Source organism: Camelus ferus, chromosome 10, assembly GCF_009834535.1.
Source record: "Camelus ferus isolate YT-003-E chromosome 10, BCGSAC_Cfer_1.0, whole genome shotgun sequence".
NCBI classification, from domain to species: Eukaryota; Metazoa; Chordata; class Mammalia; order Artiodactyla; family Camelidae; genus Camelus; species Camelus ferus.
In genome coordinates, this window is record NC_045705.1 from 71,462,122 (window position 1) to 71,488,936 (window position 26,815).

At 67.6% G+C, this 26,815-nt stretch overlaps 1 protein-coding gene across 1 annotated transcript; it reads right to left on the bottom strand.

The window, feature by feature from the left end:
- Window positions 1-270: 270 nt before the first annotated feature.
- On the bottom strand, window positions 271-26,524 carry MUC5AC (mucin 5AC, oligomeric mucus/gel-forming). Its single transcript, XM_032490525.1, is given in 53 exon segments — window positions 271-995; window positions 1,416-1,530; window positions 1,654-1,705; window positions 1,924-2,043; window positions 2,380-2,478; window positions 2,557-2,679; window positions 3,043-3,080; window positions 3,247-3,348; window positions 3,650-3,821; window positions 4,215-4,246; window positions 4,431-4,534; window positions 4,642-4,729; window positions 5,087-5,265; window positions 5,728-5,929; window positions 6,375-6,558; window positions 6,640-6,890; window positions 7,241-7,418; window positions 7,933-8,135; window positions 8,411-9,572; window positions 9,575-11,053; window positions 11,144-11,232; window positions 11,452-11,589; window positions 11,715-12,665; window positions 13,297-13,482; window positions 13,569-13,612; window positions 14,048-14,210; window positions 14,437-14,565; window positions 14,961-15,117; window positions 15,323-15,562; window positions 16,202-16,381; window positions 16,508-16,621; window positions 16,708-16,846; window positions 16,997-17,148; window positions 17,325-17,434; window positions 17,716-17,768; window positions 17,838-18,093; window positions 18,304-18,430; window positions 18,904-18,998; window positions 19,386-19,550; window positions 19,636-19,773; window positions 19,852-19,921; window positions 20,319-20,429; window positions 20,667-20,805; window positions 21,148-21,265; window positions 21,474-21,599; window positions 21,696-21,909; window positions 22,041-22,150; window positions 22,876-22,966; window positions 23,298-23,412; window positions 23,680-23,941; window positions 24,154-24,213; window positions 24,858-24,917; window positions 26,452-26,524. Coding segments are annotated over 53 exon segments (10,413 nt in total). The 3' UTR covers window positions 271-640.
- Window positions 26,525-26,815: the final 291 nt, after the last annotated feature.

Below are 26,815 nucleotides of genomic sequence, written 5' to 3' on the forward strand. Positions count from 1 at the left end.
CAGTGTGATGAGAGATCCGGAGTTTGCGGAGCGAAGACAGAGCCCTCCCATCTGACAGGCCAGGGATGCCCGTCTTGAGTCCCTGGGTGCGCCCCATGGGGCCCCCTCCCTCACCCCCTCATGCACACCCTCCGTCTGTCTGAGCGCATGGAACACGGGGCAGCAGGCCTCCCCAGGCAGCCCCGGCCCACATCTGCCCCGCTCCCTGCTCCTGCGTTTTATGGACAAGCTTAAAAATCACACCGAGTCCACAAGCTGCAAAATGCTCCTGGTGTATTTAGAAAACCCGTGGCCCTTTCCTGAGGCCCAGGGCTGAGGCAGGGGTGAGGCTCGGCCTCCCAGTGGCCGGCAGCACAGACAGCTGCCAGGTCCAAGTGCCCATCGAGGGTCAGGCCCTTATGTGAGGCTGAAGCCTGGGGAGAGCAGGCTGGAACCCCAGCCAGAGGAGCCCCGCCCGCCCCGGCTGGTCCTGAGCAGGGGCTGCAGGTCCTTCAGGGCCACTGCACATCTGGGGCGGGCCAGACCCTGGAGAGGGCAGAGACTGGTGGACAGTGCATCGTAGACTTGGATCACTGGAGGACGTTCTTGTTGAGTGTCCAGGAGGGAGGCCGCCGGGGCCTGAGGGCAGGGCTCTGGTTGTCTACTGGAGAGGCCTGGGACCCAGGGCCCCTGTTCCCTGGTGCTTCTGCCCCGTCTCCTTGCTCTGTTCCTCACTCCTCTGCTCCTTGCTGTGCTCCTCGCTGTGCTCCTCGCTCTGCTTCTTGCTGTGCTCCTTGCTGTGCTCCTTGCTGTGCTCAGGCTCCCACTCCTCCGAGTGGCCGAGGTCTCCAGGCGAGTCGCACCTCTGGCCCACGCAGCCACACTCCTCCACTTCAGTGTAGCTGATGGCCCTGCGGGAGCCGTCGGCGCAGTGCAGCGTCACGTTCCTTGGAGACACCCGCAGCTCCTGACAGCACCGGCAGCTGTTCGGCGCCCCGCTGGCTTCCAGCGAGTACCTGTGGACGGGGCCGGCTCAGCACTGGCGCTGCCTATGGGCCGCCCGGCCCACGCGGCACCCGCACAACCACTGCTCTGGAGGCAGGTGGACAGCCTTTCACTGCGGCTCCATGTGCCAGTCACCGTGGCTCAATCCCAGCCCCCTGAGGCTCCCAACAACCACTTGTCCCACAAGCCATGAACAGGGACCCCTAGTCTGGGGTCTCAGTCAACAGAAGGGCAGGATTCCCCAGCCCAGCCCAGCCCCCCACCCAGCCGCAGGACCCTGCTGTCTGGGGTGGCAGTTACAGCCCCCCCCATTCCTGCCCCTTCACCACCACCTCATCCGCCTGCCCCGAGCCCTGGGGGGGACAGGCTGTGTCTTCCCCAACACTGCCTGCAGGAGCTCCTGGGCCTGACCAAGGTAGGGGCCCACGTACATGGAGGCGGTGTCCCCACATTTGCCCTGGCAGTAGGAGAGGCGCACAGGCTCGGGGGAGCTGCAGCCCTGCTGCTGGAGGACCTGGTGCTTGTGGTGCACGGAACAGCTGGACCCTGGGGAGGGACAGGATGCAGGAGGTGGGGCAGAGGGTCAGCCCCGGCGGGCGCTCCCGGCCTTCCTCCGGGCAGGCTGGAATCAGCACCCCGCCTTCCACCCCCACAGACACGCCCACTCACCGCTGGTTTTGCATAAGAGACAGCATCCGTCCTCACTCAAGCTAGCCTTGTCCTGTGCAGGCAAAGTGTGTCAGTGCTGGGGCAGCCCCCGTGGAAACGGGGAGCGGGACACAGGACAGGCTCAGACAGGCGTGGGCAGCGCCCCACGCAGGAGGCGGCGCCCCTGCCCCACCGCGCCAGGCTGCCCATGGCCGTCCCGTCCCGTCCAGGGTCTGGCCCTCCCGTGGCCCCTGTCAGCTCCGCTGGGCAGGGCAGGCTGCCGGGACTCACCACTGAGCAGCTGAGGGGGGGGCACTCCTTCCTTACGGTCGTCACCACGAGCACATCCCGCTGTTTCTCACACTTGTGTGTCACGCAGGGGCTGTCGGGGTCTGACCAGGACTCACCGGCCTGCAAGGAGGCCCGACCGGCAGGTGAGGGGCCATCCCCAGGGCCCTTGCTCCAGCAGGGGAGGGCGCAGCGTCTGTCTGCTAGCACCCAGACCCAGGGCCTCCGGAGGTCCCCCTGGCCTCTGCCCTGTGCAGGGCCTTGCACTGACGGCTCTCCAGGGCCCCGGTGCGCCAGGACACTGCCCACCCAGCACCGCACCGTCCTGTGGGCTCATGGCCCTCTGGAGGGTGGGGCTGGCCCCGAGTCCTGGCCTCCCTGGAGCCCGTGGCCTGCCCTGCCCCAGAGTCACCCCAAGACCCCGAAGCCCTCGGGCTGGGCCCTGTGGCTACTACTCACAGGAACGAGGACGGCAGAGCTGTCGCTGACGTTCACGACACAGGCCACCGGCACACACGAGCCGCAGCACTGGCTGCCCTGCACCTGGTACTCGAAGCCCTGCAGGGAGGCACAGACGTGCGGCCTGAGCCCGGGCTGGGCGCTGCCAGGGGCGGGGGTGTGGGCACGGGCACTCACCACCTGGCAGTGGGTGTTGCAGATCTGGGTCTCACAGCTGATCACAAACGTGTCCGCCTGGGGGCCCCCGGGCACCTCACAGCGACAGGTTTCGCACAGGTTGGAAGAGACCACGGCGCCAGGCTGGGGGAGCCAGGGTGACCAGTGTGAGTGAGCCGCGGGGGGCTGGTGCCCCTGCCTCCAGGCCCGGCCCCGCCGGGCTGACTCGCCCCCCTGGGGCAACCCTCGGCAGTGCCCCCTCCCTGTCTCAGGGACAGACCCCCAAGGCTGCACCTCAGGGAGGTCACGAGCTCTCAAGGATCCGGCCAGGGAAACGGAGGTGGGGACCCCGTCACGGTCAGGGTATGGGCTGTGGGCTCTCCTGAAGTCCACCCAAGCCCCAGAGGCCTGGCACTGCCGGGGACCCCGCCTCGGGGAGAAGCTGGCCGCCCAGGGCACCCCGCGCCCTGGAGGCCGCGGGGGTCTTGACCTCCGGCTGGTCCTTACCTGGTACGCAGTGCCGTTGACGCTGCAGACGGTCCAGCCTGCCCAGGGGAGACAAGCAGACCTGCAGGGCCACCCTCATCACCCAGCACCCCGCCCTCGCCTCCTGCTGCGCAACCGCTGCCCCCACCCGTCAGGACTGCGTCCCGGCCCCTGGACAACTGCTCGGTGACGGCCACCCCAGGGGCCCTGAGCCAGGACACTCACTGCAGTTTTGGCTAGGACAGCAAGCCCCCTCCTTGTGCGTCAGGATGGAGCGGGCGCCCTCGGGGCAGCCCACGGGCCGGGGGCAGTAACTGGTGTTGCAGGCTGCAGAGAGTGGACAGGAGGGGGCGTCAGGAGGCCTGCCTTCCGCTCTGCCTGTGTTCGCCCACCTCAGCCTGAGTGCTGAGCGCTGACCACCCAGTGGGCAGGTAGTGGGCTCTCAGCTGGGGCGGAGGAGACCCTGACCTCGTGGTATGCCCACACCCCCGAGCCTTCCCTCGGGAGGTCAGCAGATGGGGCCACACTGGGAGCGAGGAGGGGCAGCACCAGGACCTCGGGACCCTCAGGGCAAAGCCGGCCAGCCCTGAGCCAGTGCGTGCGTGACCCCCACACGCCCCAGACTTACCACAGTGGTACTGAGGACAACACTGCCCGGGCTGCGGGTCTGCAGGCTCAGGCGTGAAGCCGGGCTCGGGGCAGGCGGGGGGTGGCGGGCAGGCCTGATTCCGGCAGCGCATAGTCTGGGGGCTGCCCTCGCAGGTGCACTCCTGGCAGTCGATGTGAACAGTGTGGCCGGGCTGTAAGGGGAGGGACGTGTGAGCCCCAGCTGTCGGTCACCCATCTGCCCCGGAGCAGCAGCAGCCAGCAGGAAGAGCAGGGAGCAGGCGGCTGAGGGCTGCTGGGGCGCCGTGGGGCCCACAGGGGCCGGGAGACAGGGACCGGGGAGCTGTGTGGGCGACCGGCCTCCCTCCTCGCCGCTCCCACCTTCACAGGGCAGGAGGGGCTCTCCATGGAGGACGGGGCACGGCCAGGCTGGGGCCGGCACCCACACTCTCCTACAGGGGCCTATGGGCACCCGCACATGGAAGCCTCCTGTGTCTTGCTGGGAAGGCTCTGCCCACCTCCCTGCCTCTCCTCTGAGCCTCTGGTGCAGAGAAGAAGCCCCCAGCCCCCAAGGGTGCTGTGCTCACCTCCACAGGCTCCCCGTGGGGCCCCAGACAACCTGCAAGGAGAGAGATGGAGGTCACGCTGGGCAGCCACAGCCCCCAACCCGTCAGGGGCAGACCTCATGCTGGGGGCCAGGGACCAGGGGCTGGGGTGGACCAGGCCATGGTGGAAAGCTCTGGAGTCTGGCTGAGCAGAGCAGACCCCGAGGGGGTCGTGGGATCCCAGCCCCGGGGACGTACTGGCGCAGTCGTCGGGCACGCAGACCTCCGAGCTCCTGCTGAACAGCGACCTGCCCTCTGGGCAGAAGCAGCCTTCAGTGAATGGAGCCTCTTCCCGAAGGACCCTGCGGGAGCAGGAGGTGAGCACGGCTGGCCCCCCAGGGCAGGGAGAGGCGGCTTGGGGGCTCCCGGGGGAAACGTGGGGTCCTGGAGGAAGAGGGCGGGCGCTTACGCAGCGTTGGTGCTGTGGTTGGTGTAGCAGTAGGAGGGGTTGGACGGGCCACAGGGCTGGTACACCTTGTCAGCAGGACAGGTGAAGGCTGCGAGGAGAGGGAAGCCACGCCTGAGGCTGGAGTGCACCAACAGAGCCCCGAGGCTCTGACCCTGGGCCCCCTCTGGCTGGGCTGTCTGGGCACCCTGTGCTGTGTGCTCTGCACCGCCCTCTCTATCAGAACCCACGACCGCCACCCCCTGCGCCAGGCGCTGTGATCTGGGTGCCCCCTCTTTTCTCTCCAGGAAACAAATGCACTCTGTTCTGGGCTCAGCCCTGCTCCTCCAGGAAGCCCACCCGGACCACCCAGTCCCACCAGTGGCCCAGCACATCTGGTCCCAGGCCACATGCTGATTGCCACTGCCCAGTGGGACGGGGGCTGTCTGAGGCCAGGGAAGGCACTCACGGCATGTGTGGTTGGTTTGGCCCCTCCAGTCGACGCAGACGCCATGAGACGCACAGAGCGAAGCGTACAGCTCCAGGCTAGAGCACATCACATCCGAGTGGGGCATGTGGCACTGGTCGAAGAGGCAGCCTTGGTAGTACGGCCATGGAGGGAGCACCGCGTGGCACAGCTCAAAGACCCTGCGGCACAGGGACACATGGGTCGTGGGGCAGGTCTGCAGTGGGGCTGCCAGGCTGCAGGCATTCGCTGGCGAAGGGGCCCACGGGAGGGAGCCGCCGGGTCGACCGTGTGCAGCGTGTCCCCGGCCCCTGGGGCGATCCGTGTGTGGTGGGGAGGGTGTCCAGCTGTACACAGCCTTTGCTTTCTGCAAATTCTCTGCTGGGCGCCCCCCTGCCCCGCTCACATGGGTGCTACCCGAGTGAGGACTTGTGCCCTGACCCACAGCGTGCTGCCGGCCAGCCTTGCTGGGCTCTGCGCGTGGCGCTCCAGCTGCACGACTCTGCTTGGAGCCCAGGATGGTCCCTCTCCCTCAGGAGTCCCTGCAGGCCCCCGTCTTCCTGTCACCCCAGAAACATGAGATCAGCAGGACTACTGCCCACCCAACCCCTGCCTCAGCCCCCGCCCCAGCCCGGGAGTCTCACTCGCTCAGAATGAGCTGGCAGATTGGTGATGGTGGGCACGGGACGGCCGTGGTCCTGGGTATAATGGGCGTCGGGGGAGGCCCGTCACAGGATGGCTGGTCAGGAACGGTCACCTTCCAGTGGCTGGACATGTCAGAGCAGGAGGCCACCACTGCCCCCCCGGGCAGTCGACACTCGTCTTCCTGGTTGTTGGTGCAGGTGCCTGGGGCGTGGAGGCAGCAGTCAGGTGGCTGGGGACAGCAGTGACACCCAAGCCCTCCCTTGGGGCACAGTGTCCCCGAGCTGGGGGTCGGGACCCGATGTCCCCAGGCAGCTGCTCCGGGGGCTACCATGGGACCGGCTCCCTGGCCTCTGTGTGCTTCCTTCTCCCTCCGGGAAGCCGGCCCCCAGGGCAGTTCCCAGGCAGGACGGACAGGTGTGGGCCTCAGGTGTGAGTCCTGTAGCAGGACCCCTGTGCAGCCAGAAAGCAGAATTGCCTGCGGGCCCCAGGCCACATGGGCAGCCTCACCCCCCGCCAAGAATGCAGCTCCTGGAGGGACGCACCAAGGCTGACCCTTGTCCCCTACTGGACACTCTCAGCTGCATTTAACGACCAGAGGGAGGACCCGAGCCCAGAGAGCCAGGGCGGGGCCTGGCCCGGCACTCACCACACTGCCCCTCTGTGTTGTTGGCGAACTTGCTGAAAGGCACCTCCACCGAGAAGATGAGGCCGCTGAACATGACCTGGACGCCGAGCTCAGGGATGGTCGCGTACATCTTGATGCCAGTCTGGGAGACGACGATGCCGTCCTTTTGGAAGCCGGGACTGACCACCTTCTCGTTGAAGATGATCTAGACGGGTGAGGCGGGAGGTAAGCCGCTGCCCAGCACCTGCTGCCCACCCGGCACGCGCGAGCTGCCCGGGGTCCCCACCTCATTGGTCATCACCCCGTGGACTGGCTTGCGGGTCAGCACGACGCGGTCCTGCCGGTACTCGATGATGATGGACTGCGGGCAGGACAGCCTGTCCTCAGCGTCGCAGAAGTAGTTTTGGATGAGCACCCGGAAGTGCCCGAACACCGGCACGATCTGCTGCACCAGCACGTACGTGCAGTTGTCCAGGAATGTGTAGTAGGTGCCGTCGAAGGTGATGTAGTGGGGGTCGCCCCAGCCGCTGCACACACCTGCAGGCGTGAGGAGCCGCCTGACCGGAGCCCACACCCCGGGGCCCCAGAGGGCACGTGTGTCCCTGCGCCCAGGGGAGTGGCGGGCCCGCCCTGCGGTCAGCACCCGCGCCAGCGCCCTGTGCAGCAGCTGCAAGCGCCACCTGAGGGGCGGGACCAGACTCCCTCCCTCTTCACCCACCCCGCGCGGCCCCGGGGGCTCTGGGCTCGGGCAGGGTTCCGCTGGGCACCCCGGGAGGAGGCCGGGCACCATGACCTCTGCCCTGTTGCTGGGGGGTCCTTCCCAGGCCCGAGATCCTGTCCCGCCTTAGTGGAGCCCCCTTCTCTGCCCGCCCGCCCGCCGGGCTCACATTGACACTCGTAGTGGCTTAAGCAGCAGCCCTCGTCGTCAGCCACGCTCACGGGGGGGTAGCCGTTGGCGCAGGTCAGCTCCTTCACCGCTGGGCACTGGCGCGGCCTCACAGTGATGACCCCGTTGCCCTTGCAGGTGGCCTGAGAGCAGTTGGGCATGGCCCAGGTCTCGCCTTCCTGCGGAGGAAGGACAGCTGCAGGGCCTCGCCCCCGACACGGCGCCGACCCTCAGGGCTCAGAGCTGGCCTGGGCCTCCCCGGAGAGAGAAGCCAGCAGGGGCACCGGGGTTGGGACCGGCACCCCCACCCGACTGTTCCCTCCGCATCCCCACTGGAGGGAGGGTCTCTGAGTGGGTGCAGGTTGCCCCCTCCCCACTCTGCCCAGTTGCAACTGCTCCCCACGTGCGGACTACCCGGACCCCGCTCCTTGGCTGTCGACCCTGCCCAGAGCACCCCCGCCTGCTCTGGCCCCCTTATCAGAAAGCAGAGTCTGAACCCTGGACCCCACGCCCTGGCATCCCAGTCCAGAAGTTCTGGGCGACCAGAAACGGCCTCTCCCCATGGGCAGCCTGAATCGGTCCGGGAGGCACCGACCCCCACGCACACGTGACGCCACGGCCTAATGGGGAAGGCGCGGGGGGGGGCCCCGCATGCGCCCCTGAGCCCAGGGGCGGCAGGAAAGGTGGGATTACCGTCCTCGGGGGCACTGCATTTGGGCATCCCTTCGGAGGCACCGACGTAGACGGGGAGGACCGTGGTGGGGAGGTGGTCGGGGGAAGAGACGGTGTGCTGGTGGGACAGGTGTGGTCAGTCCGCCTGACCACATGGCAGTCCAGGCTGCACACGGCGTAATAGCAGTGGTCGGAGAGGTCGGTCTGCTGGTAAATGATGGACCCTGCAAGACAAAGGGACAGGCGGTCCAGGCAGAGCAGGGGTCCCAGCAGGAGGGGCTCAGGCTGGTGGTCAGCTAGGCGGCTGGCCCGGCAGGTGGCCTTCACTCAGATATGAAGGGCATATCCTCAGTGACAGCTACTTCTGACCCCGTCCACAGCCCCAAGCCCGGTCACAGAACAGGGGACCCCTCCCCTCCCCTCACACAGTAGCTCTGAGAACAGGACAGCAGCCAGCAGGGTCAGCACACACCAGACACCGTGGACAGGAGCCACGTACCCGCAGGGTAGAAACTGCCGGACACGCTGCAGTAGCACGTTGTGGTGGAGGGCTCCGTGGGGCTGGGCGGTGTCACCGAGGACACCGTGGAGGTGGACTCTGGGGACAGAGGAGTCTTGGATAAAGTCACAGAGGAGGTCACAGGAGGGACAGGGCAGCCTTCTGGGGGCTCACAGCACAGCACTCGGATCTGGTAGTTGAAGCACGTCGTGAACGGGTCGCTCTGGTCCCGGTTCCGGCACACCAGGCCCACTTTGGGGTTGCACTGCACCACCTGGCCCAGCTCGGCGATGCTGACCTCCGGGTGGCTCTCCGCTCGGCACTCCAGGCGGGCGATGTGCTCGGGTAGGTGGCAGATCTTCTCTCCTCTTCCGGTGATGTTGCTGTAGGTTTCAGAGTCTCCTCCATCGGGCCCAGGGGAGGGGACGTCCACATCGAACCACCTGGTCCACGCGCACTGTGGCCAGCAGGTGGTGGCCCCGGATGTGGAGTAGGGAGTCCCAGGTGTAGGGACAGAGGTCGTGCTGGTCGTCGGAGAGGAGGGGGTGCCGGTTGTCCGTGCGGAGGTCGTGCTGGTCGTCGGAGAGGAGGGGGTGCCGGTTGTCCGCGCGGAGGTCGTGCTGGTCGTCGGAGAGGAGGGGGGGCCGGTTGTCCGCGCGGAGGTCGTGCTGGTCGTCGGAGAGGAGGGGGGGCCGGTTGTCCGCGCGGAGGTCGTGCTGGTCGTCGGAGAGGAGGGGGGGCCGGTTGTCCGCGCGGAGGTCGTGCTGGTCGTCGGAGAGGAGGGGGGGCCGGTTGTGTGCGCGGAGGTCGTGCTGGTCGTCGGAGAGGAGGGGGGGGCCGGTTGTCCGCGCGGAGGTCGTGCTGGTCGTCGGAGAGGAGGGGGGGCCGGTTGTGCGCGCGGAGGTCGTGATGGTCGTCGGAGAGGAGGGGGGGCCGGTTGTGCGCGCGGAGGTCGTGCTGGTCGTCGGAGAGGAGGGGGGGCCGGTTGTGCGCGCGGAGGTCGTGCTGGTCGTCGGAGAGGAGGGGGGGCCGGTTGTCCGAGCGGAGGTCGTGCTGGTCGTCGGAGAGGAGGGGGGGCCGGTTGTGCGCGCGGAGGTCGTGCTGGTCGTCGGAGAGGAGGGGGGGCCGGTTGTCCGCGCGGAGGTCGTGCTGGTCGTCGGAGAGGAGGGGGGGCCGGTTGTGTGCGCAGAGGTCGTGCTGGTCGTCGGAGAGGAGGGGGGGCCGGTTGTGCGCGCGGAGGTCGTGCTGGTCGTCGGAGAGGAGGGGGGGCCGGTTGTGCGCGCGGAGGTCGTGCTGGTCGTCGGAGAGGAGGGGGTGCCGGTTGTGTGCGCAGAGGTCGTGCTGGTCGTCGGAGAGGAGGGGGGGGCCGGTTGTCCGCGCGGAGGTCGTGCTGGTCCTCGGAGAGGAGGCGGGGCTGGTCCCAGGTGGGGAGGGCTCATGTGTGCTGGGGGTGACCCTGCTTGCTGGGGACACGGGTGGGGAGCCGGTGCTGCTGTGGAGGGTGGAAGGTGAGGGCAGGACAGTGGTCCAGGCAGTGCTGGTTTCGCGTGTGGTCCAGTGCGTGGCCCCGGGCGTGGTGAAGGGGGAGGTGTTTGTCGTGCACACATTCACCACCTCACAGCACAGGATCCGGATTTCATAGTTGTAGCAAATTGGGGGCAGCTGGTCCTCGTTGCGGCATATCAGCCCCACCGTCTTGTCACAGATCAGGTCCTGCCCCAGTTCCTGCAGCGGGGTGTTCGGGAAACGCTCTGCCCTGCACTGCACGTTCCTGGGATTTGCGCAGAATTTATATCCTTTGGATCTCAGATTCTGAAAAGTGTCAAAATCTCCACTCTTTCTCCCTGATCCAGGATAGCTGCCATCAATCCACTCAGTCCAAGTGCATGATTCTCGCAGACAGGGGTTGTCGCTGGGCGTCAATGTGCCAGGGGGAATGGAGGTCCCCGGGGCTGTGGTCGGCACAGAGGTTGTGGTTGAAACTGTTGAAACTGACATTGGGCTGGAAGTCGAGAGGGTTCTTTTTACAGGTGTAGTGGGACCTGGGGCATGTGTAGTGGGACCTGGGATAGGTGTAGTGGAACCTGGGATAGGTGTAGTGGAACCTGGGATAGGTGTAGTGGAACCTGGGGCAGGTGTGGTGGAACCTGGGGCATGTGTGGTGGTACCTGGGACAGGTGTGGTGGTACCTGGGGCAGGTGTAGGTGTACCTGGAGCAGGTGTCGTGGAACCTGGGGCAGGTGTAGTGGAACCTGGGGCAGGTGTGGTGGAACCTGGGGCAGGTGTGGTGGAACCTGGGACAGGTGTGGTGGTACCTGGGGCAGGTGTGGTGGAACCTGGGGCAGGTGTGGTGGTACCTGGGGCAGGTGTAGGTGTACCTGGAGCAGGTGTAGTGGAACCTGGAGAAGGTGTAGTGGTACCTGGAGCAGGTGTAGTGGAACCTGGGGCATGTGTGGTGGTACCTGGGACAGGTGTGGTGGAACCTGGGGCAGGTGTGGTGGAACCTGGGGGAGGTGTGGTGGAACCTGGGGCAGGTGTGGTGGTACCTGGGGCAGGTGTGGTGGAACCTGGGGCAGGTGTGGTGGTACCTGGGACAGATGTGGTACCTGGGGCAGGTGTGGTGGAACCTGGGGCAGGTGTGGTGGTACCTGGGACAGGTGTGGTGGAACCTGGGACAGGTGTGGTGGTACCTGGGGCAGGTGTGGTGGAACCTGGGACAGGTGTGGTGGTAACTGGGGCAGGTGTGGTGGAACCTGGGGGAGGTGTGGTGGAACCTGGGGCAGGTGTGGTGGTACCTGGGACAGGTGTGGTACCTGGGGCAGGTGTGGTGGAACCTGGGACAGGTGTGGTGGTACCTGGGACAGGTGTGGTGGTACCTGGGGCAGGTGTAGGTGTACCTGGAGCAGGTGTGGTGGAACCTGGAGCAGGTGTAGTGGTACCTGGGACAGGTGTGGTGGAACCTGGGGCAGGTGTGGTGGAACCTGGGACAGGTGTGGTGGTACCTGGGACAGGTGTGGTAGGTGTGGTGGTACCTGGGACAGGTGTGGTGGAACCTGGGGCAGGTGTGGTGGTACCTGGGACAGGTGTGGTGGAACCTGGGGCAGGTGTGGTGGTACCTGGGGCAGGTGTGGTGGAACCTGGGGCAGGTGTGGTGGTACCTGGGGCAGGTGTGGTGGAACCTGGGGCAGGTGTAGGTGTACCTGGGACAGGTGTGGTGGAACCTGGGGCAGGTGTGGTGGTACCTGGGACAGGTGTGGTGGAACCTGGACAGGTGTGGTGGTACCTGGGACAGGTGTGGTGGAACCTGGGGCAGGTGTGGTGGTACCTGGGACAGGTGTGGTGGAACCTGGGGCAGGTGTGGTGGTACCTGGGGCAGGTGTGGTGGTACCTGGGGCAGGTGTGGTGGAACCTGGGGCAGGTGTAGGTGTACCTGGGACAGGTGTGGTGGAACCTGGGGCAGGTGTGGTGGAACCTGGGGCAGGTGTGGTACCTGGGGCAGGTGTGGTGGTACCTGGGGCAGGTGTGGTGGAACCTGGGGGAGGTGTGGTGGAACCTGGGGCAGGTGTGGTGGAACCTGGGGCAGGTGTGGTGGTACCTGGGGCAGGTGTGGTGGAACCTGGGGCAGGTGTGGTGGAACCTGGGGGAGGTGTGGTGGAACCTGGGGCAGGTGTGTTGCTAGTCGTGGAGACAGTGGTTAGGCCAGTTGTGGTGATGGGGGCTGAGGAAGAAGTGTTCCCTGAGGGCACTGAGGTGGTCCTGCTGGTCCCGGTGTCAGCTGTCCTGGAGGTGACAGGAGAGGTGGTGCTGCTGAGGGTGCAGTCCTCGGGGGAGCAGCACAGGATCCTGATCTGGTAGTTTTCACAGAGCCCGGAAGCCTGGTCCCTGTTGTAGCAAGTCAGCCCCACCTGCGGGCTGCACTCCACGTGCTGCCCCAGGACTTGGAGTGGCACCCCAGCGGCGCCCTCGGCCCGGCACTCCACCTGCCTCGGTGCTCGGCAAACCTGGTACCCGTGGGCACGGAGGTTCTCCAGTGTGTCGAAGTCCCCGCTGTCTGTGCCGCGTCCCGGACGGCTGACGTCCAACCACTGTGACCACTGGCACTGCTGCTCACAGCCCGGGGTGGGTGAGGGGGTGGCTACTGAAGACAGCATTCTCGGGGACGTGCCCGGGGCGGTGGATGGGGTGCTGCTCGGGGTGTGTGCCGTGCTCTCGGTAGGGCTGGGGCGCGTGCCAGGTGGAGGCGTCAGGCCCAGGACTGAGGGCAAGAGACAGCGGAAAGGCTGGGCGTCAGGACACGGCTCCCCGAGTCCTTGAGGCCACCCCGCCCTGCCTCTTCCGTCAGCTGCCTGGAGGCCTCACCACGTCTGTCTGCCTGTGTGTCTCCGCCCACGACAGGAGCCGGGGGAGGCCCCAGGGCCCTGGGCCGTGTGGCTGTGGCGCTCATCGCAGCTGAGCCAGGAGGCGAGCTGGGCTCACTTAAGGGAAGCCTGTTCCCCAGAATCTGCACGTGTGGCCCCAAAAGCCAAAGGGACAGGGGCTCTTCGACGTTTGGGGAAGCTCTGGTATGGCCCCTAGATGCCCCGGAAGAGGGTAAAGCCTCGAGGCGCCTGGCACGTGCACGACGGAAGAAGACTGGATGGCAGCGCACCTGGGCAGGGGCTCCCAGGTGGTCCTCGCCCTGGGGGCCGGCCTGGGGAGCCTCTGCTCGCAGCCCCTGCCCCGTGCTGGGAGCCTCAGCCCTGAGAGCACAACTGAGGGCGTGGGTCCTGCCAGGGAGCCTGGAGGAGGCTGGCCCTTCCCGGCTGCGGGGAGGCTGGCCGTCCTGGCCCCTTCCTCACTCCCAGGCGAGGGGCAGCCCTGCCTGGTACCCAGTGCGTCCGCCTTACCGAGCGTCGTAGAGAAGGAGAAGGTGGTTTGCGGGGTGGGGGAGGTAGAGCTGCAGGCGTAGACCCTCCTCTCGATGGTGCCGTTGGCCCCGCAGCGGGCGGAGATGCAGCCCCCCGTGCCGTCTGCCGTGTGGTAGATGATGTCCCCGGGACGGAAGTGCTGGCCGCCGTAGGTGCAGACACAGGCTGAGGAGAGCAGGGAGCTGGCGGTCAGGGGCTGGGGGGCAGGCGGGGACCCGGGACCCCAGACGAGGAGGGCCACCCCTGCTCACCGTCCGAGTCATAGGTGCAGCGCACGCCGCTCTCAGTGCAAATGCTGGCAACAGAAGAAAGCAGGTGAGTCTGGGGGCGTAGGGCAAGCCCCGTGCCGGGGCGGGCAGGCCAGTGGGGTCACACCCCGTCAGGGGGCCCCTCCAGTCAGTGACCAGAGGAGGCCGGTTCCAGCATGGCCAGAGAGTCCCTCGGGCCTTCTGACGGCCGCTTCCTCTCAAGGGTGTCTGTCTTGGGGATCCTCGGTGGGTGTCACGTTTCAGCTTCCCCTCTGCCCCCTTCCTTCACCCCCCAGCCTCATCCTGCAGCAAGGAAGCTCCTCGGTGGACCCCACAGCAAACCCAGGCTGGAGGGCTCCTCCCGGCCCTCAAGGGAGGAGGCCCTCCTGGGAGGTGGCTGGTGGGGCCTTTCCCCAACGGCAGGGGGCCGGGAGAACCCCCCACGTGCTCCAGGCTCCTCTCAGCTCCAGCCAAGGACTCACCAGGAGTGGCAGTTCTCATCCGAGGGCACGGCTGAGCCAGGCCGGTAGGACTTGCCCTGGACGCGGCAGGGCGGCGGTGGGGGTGGGGTAGGGCAGGACGCCACACACTGCATCTGGTCCTCGTCAAAGATGGGGGCCTCTGGTGGGCACTTGGGGTAGCAGCCTGTGGGCCAGAGAGGCCTGAGTCCCAGCCAGACGAACTGCGCGTCACCTGACCCCCCACCTCCCGCCTCCACTCAGTGCCCAGCCCTGGACGTCGCCCACAACGCTGCGGGGGGCTCAAGGCTACAGCTGCACAGGCACCACGGGGGGTCAGAGGACCCCCAGGACAGACCCCGCACCCCCGGGCCCCTGGGCCGCCCCTCCCAGCCAGCAGGGCAGCAGCCCACCTTCCAGGCCGTGCACGCCGTGCAGGCACTGGCCGCTGGGGTTCCGGCAGGTCTTCAGGCAGGGGGCGCCGCAGGGAAGGTAGTGCCACTCGCACTGGCCCTGGGGGTTGTAGTAGTCGCAGAAGAGGGCTGCGGGGAGGGGGCAGGGGGCTCAGGGCCAGGCGCGAGTGCCGCCCTTGGAGGACAGCCTGGGGGCTCCCCGTGCCCCAATCCTTGACCACGAGCCGTTCTAAAGACGCATCCCTCCCCTGTGCCTGTGGACGTGGCCTCGGGGGCGTGGGGTCTGCGGGCCACAGGGGGCGGCAAGGAGCGTGGTCAGCGGGCTTCTCACGGACGCGGCACCTTGAGGCGGGGGACTTCAGCTGGAGCTGCCCCCCAGCTCCGCCCCCTCCGCCCGGCTCCGCAGGTTTGGGGGAGCTCAGCAGATCCCCTTCAAGCCCTCCCACCCCTCCTGCATTCAGCACAGCTCTCGTCACTGCCTGTGTCCCCGTCCTGCCCTAATGGACGCGTCCGTGGGCACTCACGGCAGATGTCCGGGGTCCGCCAGGACACGCACACGCCCGCTTCGTGGCAGGCCCGGGCGTAGGCGGCCACGGCCGTGCAGAAGCACTCACAGTCACCCCCAGAGTCACAGGCGCAGGCGTCGCTCACGCAGGCCTCGTAGTACCTGGCCGGCTCCACCTGCAGAGAAGAGGCTTCAGGCGCCGGGCCCACCCTCCCATGGCTCTCGGGGACTGGCATGGCTTGGTGTCGGCCTGGGCCAAATTCCCTGGAGCTCAGGTCCCACGTGGCCGGCCAGACAGGTGGCCCCAGAGGGTGGCAAGGAGCCACTGGGCCCCCACCCTGTCCCTTCCTCCCCAGGGGCCCGGAGGAGTGCCCCACGTACGTGGGCATGGCAGGCGCTGAAGGCGTCCCCGCTGATGATGCTGCACTGCTTCTGGGCCCAGGACTTGCGGTACGGATTGGCCGTACAGGGGTCCTTGGGGTCCTGGGCGTCCGGGCAGGACGGGGAGAATTTCCAGCTGTTGCCAAACTCCAGCACGTCGCCCACCACGGACTGGCTCCGCGTGGTGAGGTCGTTGAGGGCGTTGTCATCAAAGTTCCCGCACAGCCCGCAGACCCTCCCCTGTGGACGCAGAGACGGGGGCTCAGGCTCAGGGCCCTGCGACCCCATTCACCCCCACCCATGGGGCCCACAGCTTCCCCAGAGCAGCCCCACCGGGCGCCCAAGTCTCTCTGGAGGCGAGGGCACGGGGGAGACAGCACAGTGGGCTACGAGCTGTAACCCCGAGCCGGGCTCGGGTCCTGACCCGACACCGGGGAGCGTGGCCCTGCGAGGGAAGAACGTCTCCGCGGGCGAGAGCAAGCTGAGAGCGAGCTGGGGCGGCTGGGCCAGTGCCTGTACCCCTAAAGGACAGGGGGCATGTGGACGCAGACAGAGTGAAGACAGTAACGGGAGGCAGAGGTTGGGGTGACGGGATGACCGGGGCCGCGGGAGCTGGAGGAGGCGGGAGGAACCCTCCCCCAGAGCCTTGGGAGGGAATCCGGCCCCAGGACACCTCGACTGGACTTCCGGTGTCCAGAGCTGTGAGAGCAGGGGGCCAGCAGTGTGTGGCGGCTCCTGCTGCCGCTCTGTCCCTCCCTGTCTGTCTGTCTCCCTCTCTGCCTCTGTCTTTCTCTCCGTCTCTGTCTCTCCCCGACTGCACCCCTGCTCCCAGCCGACCCTGGGCCTGGGGTGAGGGCGGCGGCCTCCCAGGGGGCCCACCTTGAACTCGGGGCTGAGTATTAGGAAGATGCTGGTCTTCTTGTCCCACAACAGCACCAGGCCGACCTCCGTGTCCACCACCAGGTAGATGCCCATCTGGCGGATGGAGAAGGGCGGCTGCTGCCCCAGGTCCTTCTCGATCACCTCCGCTTTGCCGTCACTCAGCTTCAGCTCGTAGCTCTGTGTGGGGCAGGGCCAGTGAGGCTCTGGATGGGGACCCTGCCACCTCCCGAGTCGGCCCGCGGCCCCACGGCCCCTGTCCTGGGAGTACAGCCTTCCCAGGGGCTCCCCCCGGGCCCCACTCACCCCCAGGAAGACTTTGATGGCCTTGGAGCAGGTGGTCCCCGTGGTGCCACAGGGGATGTTCTCAGTGACGACACGGAAGCCGTCCTGAGCACTGCTGTTCCCGCCGCAGTGGTCCTGTGGGGGGGGGAGGAGGGCTGTCCCAGGGGCGAGGCCAGGGGCAGGGTGGGGGGTGTCTAGGAGGGGCTGACCGCGCACCGTACCTGGGCCAGCGTGTACGCGCAGTCCCCGCTGAAGCTGTAGCGCTGCCCATCGAAGGTGAGATAGTGGCCGTCCCCATACACTGCGCAGGTGGCCAGGCAGGGCTCGTCCGTGCACTGCCACATCCTGCTTTTACAGGTGCTGGGGAGGGACGGGGCACTCAGCAGGCCAAAGCCTCCCTCCCTGAGGCTCCAGGGGCCTGCCCGGGTGTGGGCGGCCTCGCTGGCGGGGTGCCGCCTCCTGCTCCCGGGGCCCGCCCCCCAGGCTGGGGCTCTGAGCCCTGAGGCGTACCAGGTGTTGCAGCCCACCCGGATGGTCTGGCCAGCCCGGTAGCTGGCTTCGTTGTGCACGCAGGGGCAGTCGGACGCAGGGATGCAGCCGCCTTCGCCGTCGGCCACCAGCCCGTTGGGACACACGCAGCCGGGCACGCACTGGGGGCTGTACTGTGAGGCGGGGCAGACTCCACTCAGTGGGCCTGGGTGGGCTGGGGGCGGGGGGGGGGCCACAGGGACAGCAGGCCCGGCAGCCCTCAGGCAGGGTCCTCTTAGGGCCCACCTGGTGGGCCTCTTCACAGGAGCCCACGAGGCCCGAGCAGGTGTGGGGTCATCGGGGCACTTACACAGTCCATGTCCAGCGTGTGGCAGCTCTTCTGACAGCCGGCCCCTGCGGCCCCTGCGGCCCCGGGCGTGGCGTTGCGGCAGTCCAAGTAGATCATGGGGGAGGCACAGGCTGGGGAGGGAGGGGGCATCAGGGGACCACCGGGCTGGCTCTGAGGGGCGTGTCTCCTGACGGTGGAGGCTGCCGCCCTGGGGCGGGCGTGTGCGTGTGCGTGTGCCGCCGTGCGGTGCGCCCTCTTGTGGAGCCCAGAGGGCGCAGACCAGGCGCGGCAGAGAAGCGGGGCAGCAGCCACCAGCCTCGCCGACTGGGGGGCGTCTAAGCCCCCACACCCCCACGGCCCATAGCTTCACGTGCAGGTCACCGAGAGCCCCTCCCCCCATCCCTGGGCTCACCTGGAGCCGAGGAGTGGCCTCCGATGCAGGCCAGCGTGCCCTGGGTGCAGGAGCTGCAAGGGGAGGGCGGTCAGAGGGCCTCCCCAGCTGGCCCGCCCCACCCGCTCGGCGGCGGCTCTTACCAGATGACCCCGCTCTCATGCAGCGACTCCCCGTTGGGAACCATCGAGCCCCCGTGGTAGCAGGGACAGCTGGTGGCCAGCACACACTTGCCCGTGTCGTCCAGGAAGGTGTCATGGGGGCAGGTACAGCCGTCCACAGGGACGAAGCTGACGCTGCAGGGGACGTCCTCGTCGCTCCGGGCCCGGCAGGTGGGCTGGCAGGTGCTGATGTGGTAGTGGTAGGTCATCGACTCGGGACAGGTGGCCGTGGGCTTTGCTGCAGAATGCCAGGAAGGGGCAGCACTCAGGACAGAGCCAGCGGCCATCGCCCGGGACCCTGGCTCCCCTGTCCCCGCCAGGCCCCATGGTCCTAGCTGGGGTCCTGGGGGCCCTGGCCTGGGCGCTCCGTGGACTGTGAGCTTGACTGTGAGGACAGGGGCCCCTGGAGCATCCACCGCAGGGCCCGCCCTGCTCCCCGCGCACTCACTGCACGCGCCGTCCCGCCAGCCGCTCAGCAGCACGCCCCTGGCGGCGCAGGCCCACACGTAGGAGGACAGGGCGGCGCACATGCAGTCCTCACTCTTCTCACAGTTGCACGTGTCGAACATGCAGTTCTAGGAGGATGTCAGGGGTTTGGGACGTCAGGGAGCCCAGCCCCCCCAGCGGTGAGCAGCCCCTGATCTGCCGGAGCTCCTGCCTCTCCAGGACCTCTCCCTAAACGTCCCTCAGCAGAAATTGCACAGCGCGTCTTGGAGCCAAACCCCCTGCTGGGCAGAGGCACTGGGAGGACCAGGGCCCCTCATCTCTGTGACCCAACGGTCCAGCCCTCTGTGGTCAGCCTCGGACACCAGAATATCGCAGCTGCCACTGGTTTCTCACTTATGCCCCGGGCCGGTGGGCTATGCGCTCTCTGGGGGACCCTCAGGCCGGCTGCAGGAACCTCGCCGTGAGCCAGCGAGTGAGTGAGTGAATGGGGGCGAGGGGAACAGAGCCAGAGAGACCAAATAGCCCAGACCCTGCTGCCACAGCCCTGGGGACCCTGAGGGTGGCCGCACGGCCCAGGGAGGGGGCAGGTGGGTGGCATTACCGAGTAGTAGGTGCTGGGGCTCACAGAGGCGTGGCACCGGGCGAAGGGGCCGTGGGGGTCGGTCAGCTGCGAGCACCAGTGCTGAGCGTACTTCTCTGTGGACAGAGGAGGAGGGACGGTCAGCGGGGCTGGACAGGCATGTCAGACGGGCGCTCCCTCCAGGTGAGCAGACTTCCTTTCACCCCGCGCTCCTGACGGCCCGTCTAAAGCACTACGCCAGGCATGAGCAGCTCTGAGGCTCCTTCCCGAGCGCCCCCAGCCTGGTGGCGGGCACGGGGAGGGTGGGCCTCACTCCCCGACCCCCCCAGCACCCTGCTCCTCCGGGACCCACCCAGCCAGGGCGCTGCGTGTTGGCGGGTCTGCTGGTTTACCACCTGACCTTCCCCTTCGGGCCGGGGTGGACAGCCAGAGCCCACACCCAGACCTCTGGCCCACGGGGCCCTGGCACCAGGCGGGCCAGCGGGGCTCGCGGACACACGTACCGTTCTCCACGCTGAAGGCGCAGGGGTCCTCGAAGCTGTTCTTGACATTGGGGCAGGCGGCCTGGGTCTTCCAGGTGTTGGCGAAGGCGGCGGCCGTGCCCTCCACCACGCCGCTGATGGTCCGGAAGTCGTCCGCCTGGTTCTGGTTGAAGTTCCCACACAGGCCTGGGGGCGGGAGGGCAGTATGAGGCCCCTGTGTCCCCCAGCCACGGAGGGCGGGCTCTGGTGGCCAGGGCAATGACTCTCTTACCGCAGGTCTGCCCCCGGAGCTCGGGCGCCAGCCTCACGTACACCTGCATGAGGGGCACCAGCTGGATGTCCAGCTGCAGGCCCAGCTGGGTCTGGGCGACGATGAAGAAAGTGGAGGGTCTGAAGAGCGTGACGTTGGCTGTGGACACAAGGACCAGGTGTCAGTAGGGTGCGAGGGGCCGGACCCTCGAGGGGTGACCAGGGCAGGCGGGCTCACCTGCGGAGACGGGCAGCTGGCTGTAGATCTGGTTCACAAACACCTCCCCGCTGGCCTTGACCACGATGACCTGGAGAAGCACACAGTGGGGGTCAGGACGGGCCCCCCAGGGCTGTGCCCAGGTCTGGGCTCTACAGAGGAGGGCTGATGGCCCGGCCGCCGGCTCAGCCTGCTTGTCTGCGCTTTCTGCAGGCACTGGACACCCACTGATCATGTGAACAAAACAAAGATTTACTAAAATAAAGACGTCGACTGCAGCGGAGAGGCGTCCTGGGCCTCCCGGGTGGGTGGAGGCCCAGTGCCCGTCCCTGCGCTGCTCCCTGTTGGGGACGGTCGCGCAGAGGACCCGCAAGAGGTGGAGGCGGGAGTTGGTGGGAGGGTCCTTGGGCCGTGCCCGGGCCACCTGCTGCCCATGGCGGACCGGGGGCTTGGGCGAAGTTCACCCCAGCCCCGGGGTCTGCACTCACCGTGTGCCCCGAGCCCAGGCTCAGTGTCAGGCTTTTCAGGCAGTTCTCATTGTCGGTCAGTCCGCATCTGCGCAGCTCGGCCAGCACGGTGAAGGCGCTGCTGTCACAGGGCTGGGAACACAGGTCCTCCCTCAACGCTCAGCCCCACTCCGGCCTTCCTCCCCCTACTAAACCCACCTGTAAACCCCACAGGCCACGCCCAGAGCGGGGGTGGTTTCTTGGGGGACTCAGCATAGGGACCCCCAGGCGCGGCACCAACACGCAGCCCAGGTCCAGGGAGGACGCATGGACCCACGGCTGGAGGCCGCCTGAAGGCCACCCTGTCCGGGGTGAGGCCAGGGCGCATACCTTGGTCAGCACGTAGCTGCAGTCCCCGTGAACCGTGTACTGCCTCTCGTCAAAGGTGGAGAAGTGTGCGCCCCCCAGCACCAAGCAAGTGCCGGGGCATGGCACCTCCCGGCAGCTCCACCGGCCTCCAGAGCAGGTGCTGAGAGCAAGGAGGGGCCGCGTGTGGGCCAGCCCCCGGAGCAACCCACCCCCACTCCGAGACGGCAGGCAGACGGGCGTCTCACCAGTGCCCCGCCCCACATCACCACATAGGACTGGAGCCCATCAGCGCCTGCCTGGGGAGCTGCTGGCCCCTGCCCGGCGCCCTCAGTGGGAGAGGGTGGGCAGCACCTGGGCCACAGTCCCTTAGGGCTGTCCCAGGGCACGTCCACGAGGACCAGAGGGCAGGGGCCATCCCAGGGCATGTCCACGAGGACCAGAGGGCAGGGGCCATCCCAGGGCACGTCCACGAGGACCAGAGGGCAGGGGCCCAGGGTCCTACCAGTTGGCACAGTCTGTGGAGTAGCCGGTCCCTGGGGCATAGGTGGCCCCATTGTACACACAGGAGCACTGGGACACCGGGATGCAGCCAGTGTGGCCGATGTCATCCAGCACCATCCCTGCAGAGGCAGGCAAGCATGTGGCAGGTGCCGGGCTGTGTCCACTGCGTGAGTGTGGAGGGGACCGGCCCTCTGCCCATGGTGGCCCTGCCCTACAGGGGTTCCTCAGACCCAGGGGCCCAGGACATCTCCAGCCGGCACAGAGGGGCCGTCCTTCTCGAACACTCAGAACACATCTGTGTGATTCACGGGGTGGGGGGATGCTCACCCTTGGGGCAGAAGCAGCCGGCGATGCAGTGGTCCTCGCAGAGCTGGGAGTGCCCGGGGTTGGAGCAGGTGTCCACGCAGGGCGAGCCACACTCGTGGAACTGCATGTTCCGGGGGCACGTCTGGGCTGCAGGGAGGAGGTCGGGGTCCACGTCACACCCAGCCCTTGCTTCCAGCCCCAGGCAGGACAGCACGATGGGGCCAGGACCCCCAGGGCACTCACGGCAGAGGAGGGGGCCCCGCCAGTCCAGGGGCAGCCCCCCGGCGTGGGCGCACTGGCGGGAGTACTCGGCGAGGGTGTGGCAGGCGCAGCTGGTCAGGTTGGCCTGCTGACAGTGGCAGAGGTCGTGCCGGCAGGCGTCCAGGTAGCCGCTGGCGTTGACCAGGGCGCTGCAGCCCGAGAGCAGCCCGCCGCTCAGCATCTCCTCGCAGACATCCTGGAGCAAAGCCGGGGCGCAGGCTCAGCCAAGGCTCGGGGACGTCCCCCGGTTCACGGCCACCTCCCTGCTCGGTCTGGGCTGTGGGAGCAGGACCCCCCACCACGACCCCTGTTCGCTCTGGGACTTACAGAGCCGGTCAAGCAGTTCGTCAGGGGCTCTGGGACAGGGTCCTGACACTGCTCCACTGGGCCATCCACCTTCTGGAGGTTTCCAAACTCCATGGGCGTCAGCTTGACATCTGCCAGAAGCACAACGCCAGGCTGTTTGCAGATCCCAGTGCCCCTCGCCACGTCCACCACCCCCGTCCACACCGCCGGGGGGAGCAGCGGCTATGCAGGACAGTAGGGGAGCCTGGAGATGATAGGAGGAACCCCCAGGTGTTCGGGGCCACGTAGCAGCGCACTGAGACCTGTTAACTGACGCTCGGGGCCGGCACGCAGCCTAGTGGGCTGGAGAGTGACCCCGAGCCCTGGCCACTGGGTGCTTGGCAGGCTTCCCATAAGGCAGCTCCTATGGGTGGGCTTTGTGTGGGGCTCATGGGCCTGGCAGAGGGGACCCCGGGATCGGGGCTGTGGCAGGTGTGGGTCCCATGAAAGGCCACTGCTTGGTGGCAAAGTTTCGAGAACCAAGAAGCAGTGACAGGGTCTTGTTGGAGCAGGTCAGTTTCAGGAGAGGGTGTGGACAGGCACTGAGAACAGGAGGACCCAGAGGAGGCCGCTGCCCTGCTGAGAGCAGACAGTGACAGGATGGGGTGTGGGTGTGTGCACGCTGTGTGTGCTGGGGCGTGCAGGAGTCTGTGCACCTGTGTGTGCGTGGGTGGGTGTGCATGCTAGACCGCGAGTGTGTGGGTGCGTGCACATGTGTTAGGATTTGGCCATCTGGCTTGGGGTTCTGAAAGGCAGCCCTCCAGGAGCACTGCAGAGGGAGCCCGGGGCAGGTGGGGTGCCTCGCCTCAGGGCTTACTGTGGGAGAAGAGCTCGTTGACGACTGGGACGCCATTGAAGTCTCCGCAGAGCCCACAGGTCTGGTTGGCGTATTTGGCGTCCAGCTCCAGCTGCAATAAGAGAATGAGTCAGACTCCAGCGGGGCAAGGATGCGCAGGGACAGAAGAGGGTCCCAAGGAGAGAGGGGCTGGGGCGCCCCAGGGAGGACCCTCCCCACTAGCTCCACAAAGCTATGAACCCAAGCAGGGTCATCTTGGAGGAAAAGCCCCACAGATGCAGGGTCTCCATCTGGGGATGTGGACCCTGGGGCTCCGTTAGCATCTGGGGCCCCATCCTCACTGCCACCGTGGGGGCGGGTCCTGGCCTTCCCTCCCAGGGGAAGCTGCCGCGCTGGAGGTGCGCTCCCGTCCCCCGCCCCCTGCCCCCCGTCCCCGGCCTCACCAGGAGGCTGTCGTCCCGGTTCCACATGAAGACCAGGCCCAGCCTGGCTGCCACCTTCACGTAGCTGCTGCTCTGGTCAATGAGGACACCCGACTGGCCGAAGGGCAGCTGGACCCTGTGGAGAGAGGGCCCCGCTGAGGCTCCGAGGGCACCAGAGGATGGATGACAAAGTCTGGACCCCAGGCAGGGAGGGACCCTCAGTCACACTCGTGATGCGGTCACCATGCCCGCAGACGACGCCAGCGGGCACGCGGTGGGTGAGAGCCTGGCCCCCGGGGGGGCAGGTGGCTGAGCACGGGGGCCGGGGGCACCACGCCCCGCGCCCCTCCCCCGCCCGCCCGGAAGCGCCCCCCCCCCCCCCCCGCCCCAGGCGCAGACTCACGGGCGGCCGTTGACCCAGGCGGAGCTCTTGCTCAGCTCGACCACCAGGCCGTCCAGCTTCATGGTGACCCTGCTGGGCGCGGTGTCATTGGGCCCTGGGCCGCGGCGGAGCTGGATGTTGAAGTCCTCGTAGGCGGCCCCGCAGTGCGCGGAGAAGACGTAGTTGCACAGGCCGGGGAAGCGGAAGAGGTCGCCGTCGAAGGTCTTGTAGTGGAAGTCGCCCCAGGTGCTGCACACTCGCCCGCCGTGCGCCGCATTCAGGGCTGCGGGTCAAACAAAGCAGGGCCTTTCTAGGGGCGCCCGAGTCTGGGACACCCTGCTGTCCGTGGCCCAGGACACCCCGGAGCCCCGGCCGTCCTGGAACTCGGGCCCTTGTCCACCCAGAAAGCTGCCCCCTGCCGGCCCCGAGGCCTGACGGAGAGAGAGCTCGGCCAGCGCAGGCCCCCCCCCCCCGCCCAGCCTCACGCGATCTCACCTCGCACCACGGGGGGGGTCCTCAGAGGCGGGTGGACAGTCACCATGCCGAGGGGGTCTCCTGTGGAAACAGGGGTGCAGTGATGCACAGCCCCACCCCTACCGCCCACACACAGCTCAGCCCCACAGCCGACGCCTTGGATTGGCCGTTCCAAGACCGCTGGGTCCCCAGGCAGCTCCGGATTCTGCCGCGTGAGCCGCCTCCCTGCCAGTGTGAACGCAGAGCCGTGGAGCCCTCTGCAGCCCGTGCAGCGGGGGACGCTGGAGGCTGGCGGCTCCCAGAGCCCTGTGGCCCGGAGCACTCCTTGCGCTGGGGGCTCCTCACTCCCGAAAGCTCAGAAATGCCTGGATCAGCGTCAGCAGCCCCAGACAAGCCCTTGGCGCCAAGGCCAGGCACAGGGGAGCCCCTCCGGGGAAACGCGAACTGAGGCTGGCTGGGTCTGTCCCCGAGGCCTCCCCTTGCCATGCGGGGCTGCCGTCGCCCAGCCGGCCTCTCCGGAAGCATCAGGAGTTAACCGGGGAGCGAGGAGGACTTGCTGTGAGCCCTGCTGGCAGCCTCGATGGGGAGACAGCAAGCAGCCTGCAGGGGGCCGCCAGGTTCTGACCCCCCAGGTGATAGCTATTGGGAGGCACCCAAAGCTGTGACCCCTCAAGGGCTCTCTGTGGGCCGGGGCGGGGGCTCTGGCACGTGGGGAGGAGACTCACCGCCAGGCCCGTGGCGGGCACGAGGGAGGTCCTGGTTCTCAGAGCCGTCGTGGGCATGGCCTGTGGGAAGAGGAGAGGGCGCTGGGCCGGAGCCGGCCAAAGGGCAGTCACGTCCCCTCAGAGGGAGTGCACGGAGGAACAGTGGGTCTCTCTGCGCCGACTGGGGTGCTGGGGCATCTCATCCCCGCACACGCACATCTGAGGTTGCCCCGGCTCTCCGCTGAGCCAAACTCCCTTGACCACCCCCGCAGGTGGACCCCGTGAGCACTCGGGGCGTCCTGGGCCCTGAGCCGGTTTCTCTGGGGCCCTTCCTTCATTCACTGCTCGTTCATGCTCACTGAGCGTCCACCCGGGCTGGGCCCTGGGCCCTTGCCAGGCACGTGGAGGGACAGAAGGCAGCACTGCCCTGGGCAGCAGCCGGCCCCCTGAGGGAGCAGAGAGTCGAGGACGCCACTTGTCCAAAGAGAGCCAGGGCTCCGGAGGGAAACTCCGAGCAGGATAGGGACCTGGGACCAAGAGTGGGGACAAAGCTGCTCCCGAAATGGGGTGCTCTGGGCCACGGGGAGGGGCTCAGCGCGCTGGAGGCCACCAAAGGAAGCTGAATTCTGGGGTCCTCAGAGGCCTTTCCAAAGGGGCAGAACGTCACCAGAGCTGGCCAGACGGTGCCCAGCCCAGCCCCGGGCCCTGCAGGGGAGGACCAGACCCTCCTCTGGAGGAGGGGGAGGAGGGGGAGCCGATCGTCACTCACAGGTGTTTCATCCCCCTCACCCCCCCAGGGACAACCTAGCTTCATCCCTGAAGCCAAGGGGACACCCAGAGGGCCAGAGGGAGAGCCTCCTGGTTCTGGGACTGTCCAGCAGCAGGGGGAGGCTGGGGATCGGCGTGTGGGAGCCACATGGGGCCATGGGGACCTTGGCAGACCACGTCGTGGTCCCCAAGCTGCCGAGCGCTCAGGGCCTGCCCTGATGTTCAAGCCTGGGAGCCACCCAACCCCAGTCCGGGGCCAGCCCTCCCCTGGGGAGCAGAGGCTGGGAGGCGCAGGCCCAAGTAGGAGGGGACCTCAGAGGGCCACGGGGACCATAGGCCGCCCCCATTGCCCCCATCGCCCCCATCGCCCTGTGAGCCTCACCATCACACCCTCCACACAAGACTGAGCCCCCAGGAGCCCCTCACGGAGGCCCCCACAGGGAAAGTGAGCTGGTAAACAGGGGGTGTTGGAGGGGTGGTCCCAGGGGCTGGTCGGACGCTCAGAGGGCCGAGGGTCTGCTCAGGGTGGCAGGCTGCAGAGGGCAGTGAGCAGCAGAGAAGCACACGGGGACCAGACCCAGCTCGGGGGAGCAGCCCGGCCTCAGAAGCCCCTAACCCCCACGGGGACCCCTGCAGCCCCCGAAGGCCCCTCCCCGACCCCATGAGCTGGAACCTGCTGGGGCGGGGGCCGAGCTGGAAGAGCCAATCACGGCTTGACCAGAGCCCAGGACAAGGCCTCTGAGCCGCCCGCTCCCCCCGAGACCGGGGCCACCCTAGGACTTCAGGGAGCCCCAGGGTCTCCAGGCCGCGGTCCGGGCCGGCCCGGGAGAGCCGGCGTGAGCCTCACCTGTGTGCTGGGTGCAGGCCAGGGCCAGAGCCAGTGCCCAGAGCACGGCCAGCCTCCTCCGGCCGACACCCATGGTGTGTGAGGCGGGAAGCCCAGGGCAGCCTCTGAGGATGGCTTGGAGCCACCAGCAGCCTTTTGTAGTCCCAGAGCTGGCTCCAGCCCCTGCGGCTTCACGTGGGAGGGCGGGGCTGGGGCTGTGGTTCCCCTCGCCCAGGTAAACAGTGGACACTCACTTCGGGCTGGCCAGCAGCTGATGACAGGCAGAGATGGGCGTGTCTTCCCAGTGGGACGGGGCGGCCTGAGGATCCCCAAGTCCCGGCCTTCAGGCATTCTCCTGACGTGCTCTTGCCCTGGGACCTTCCCC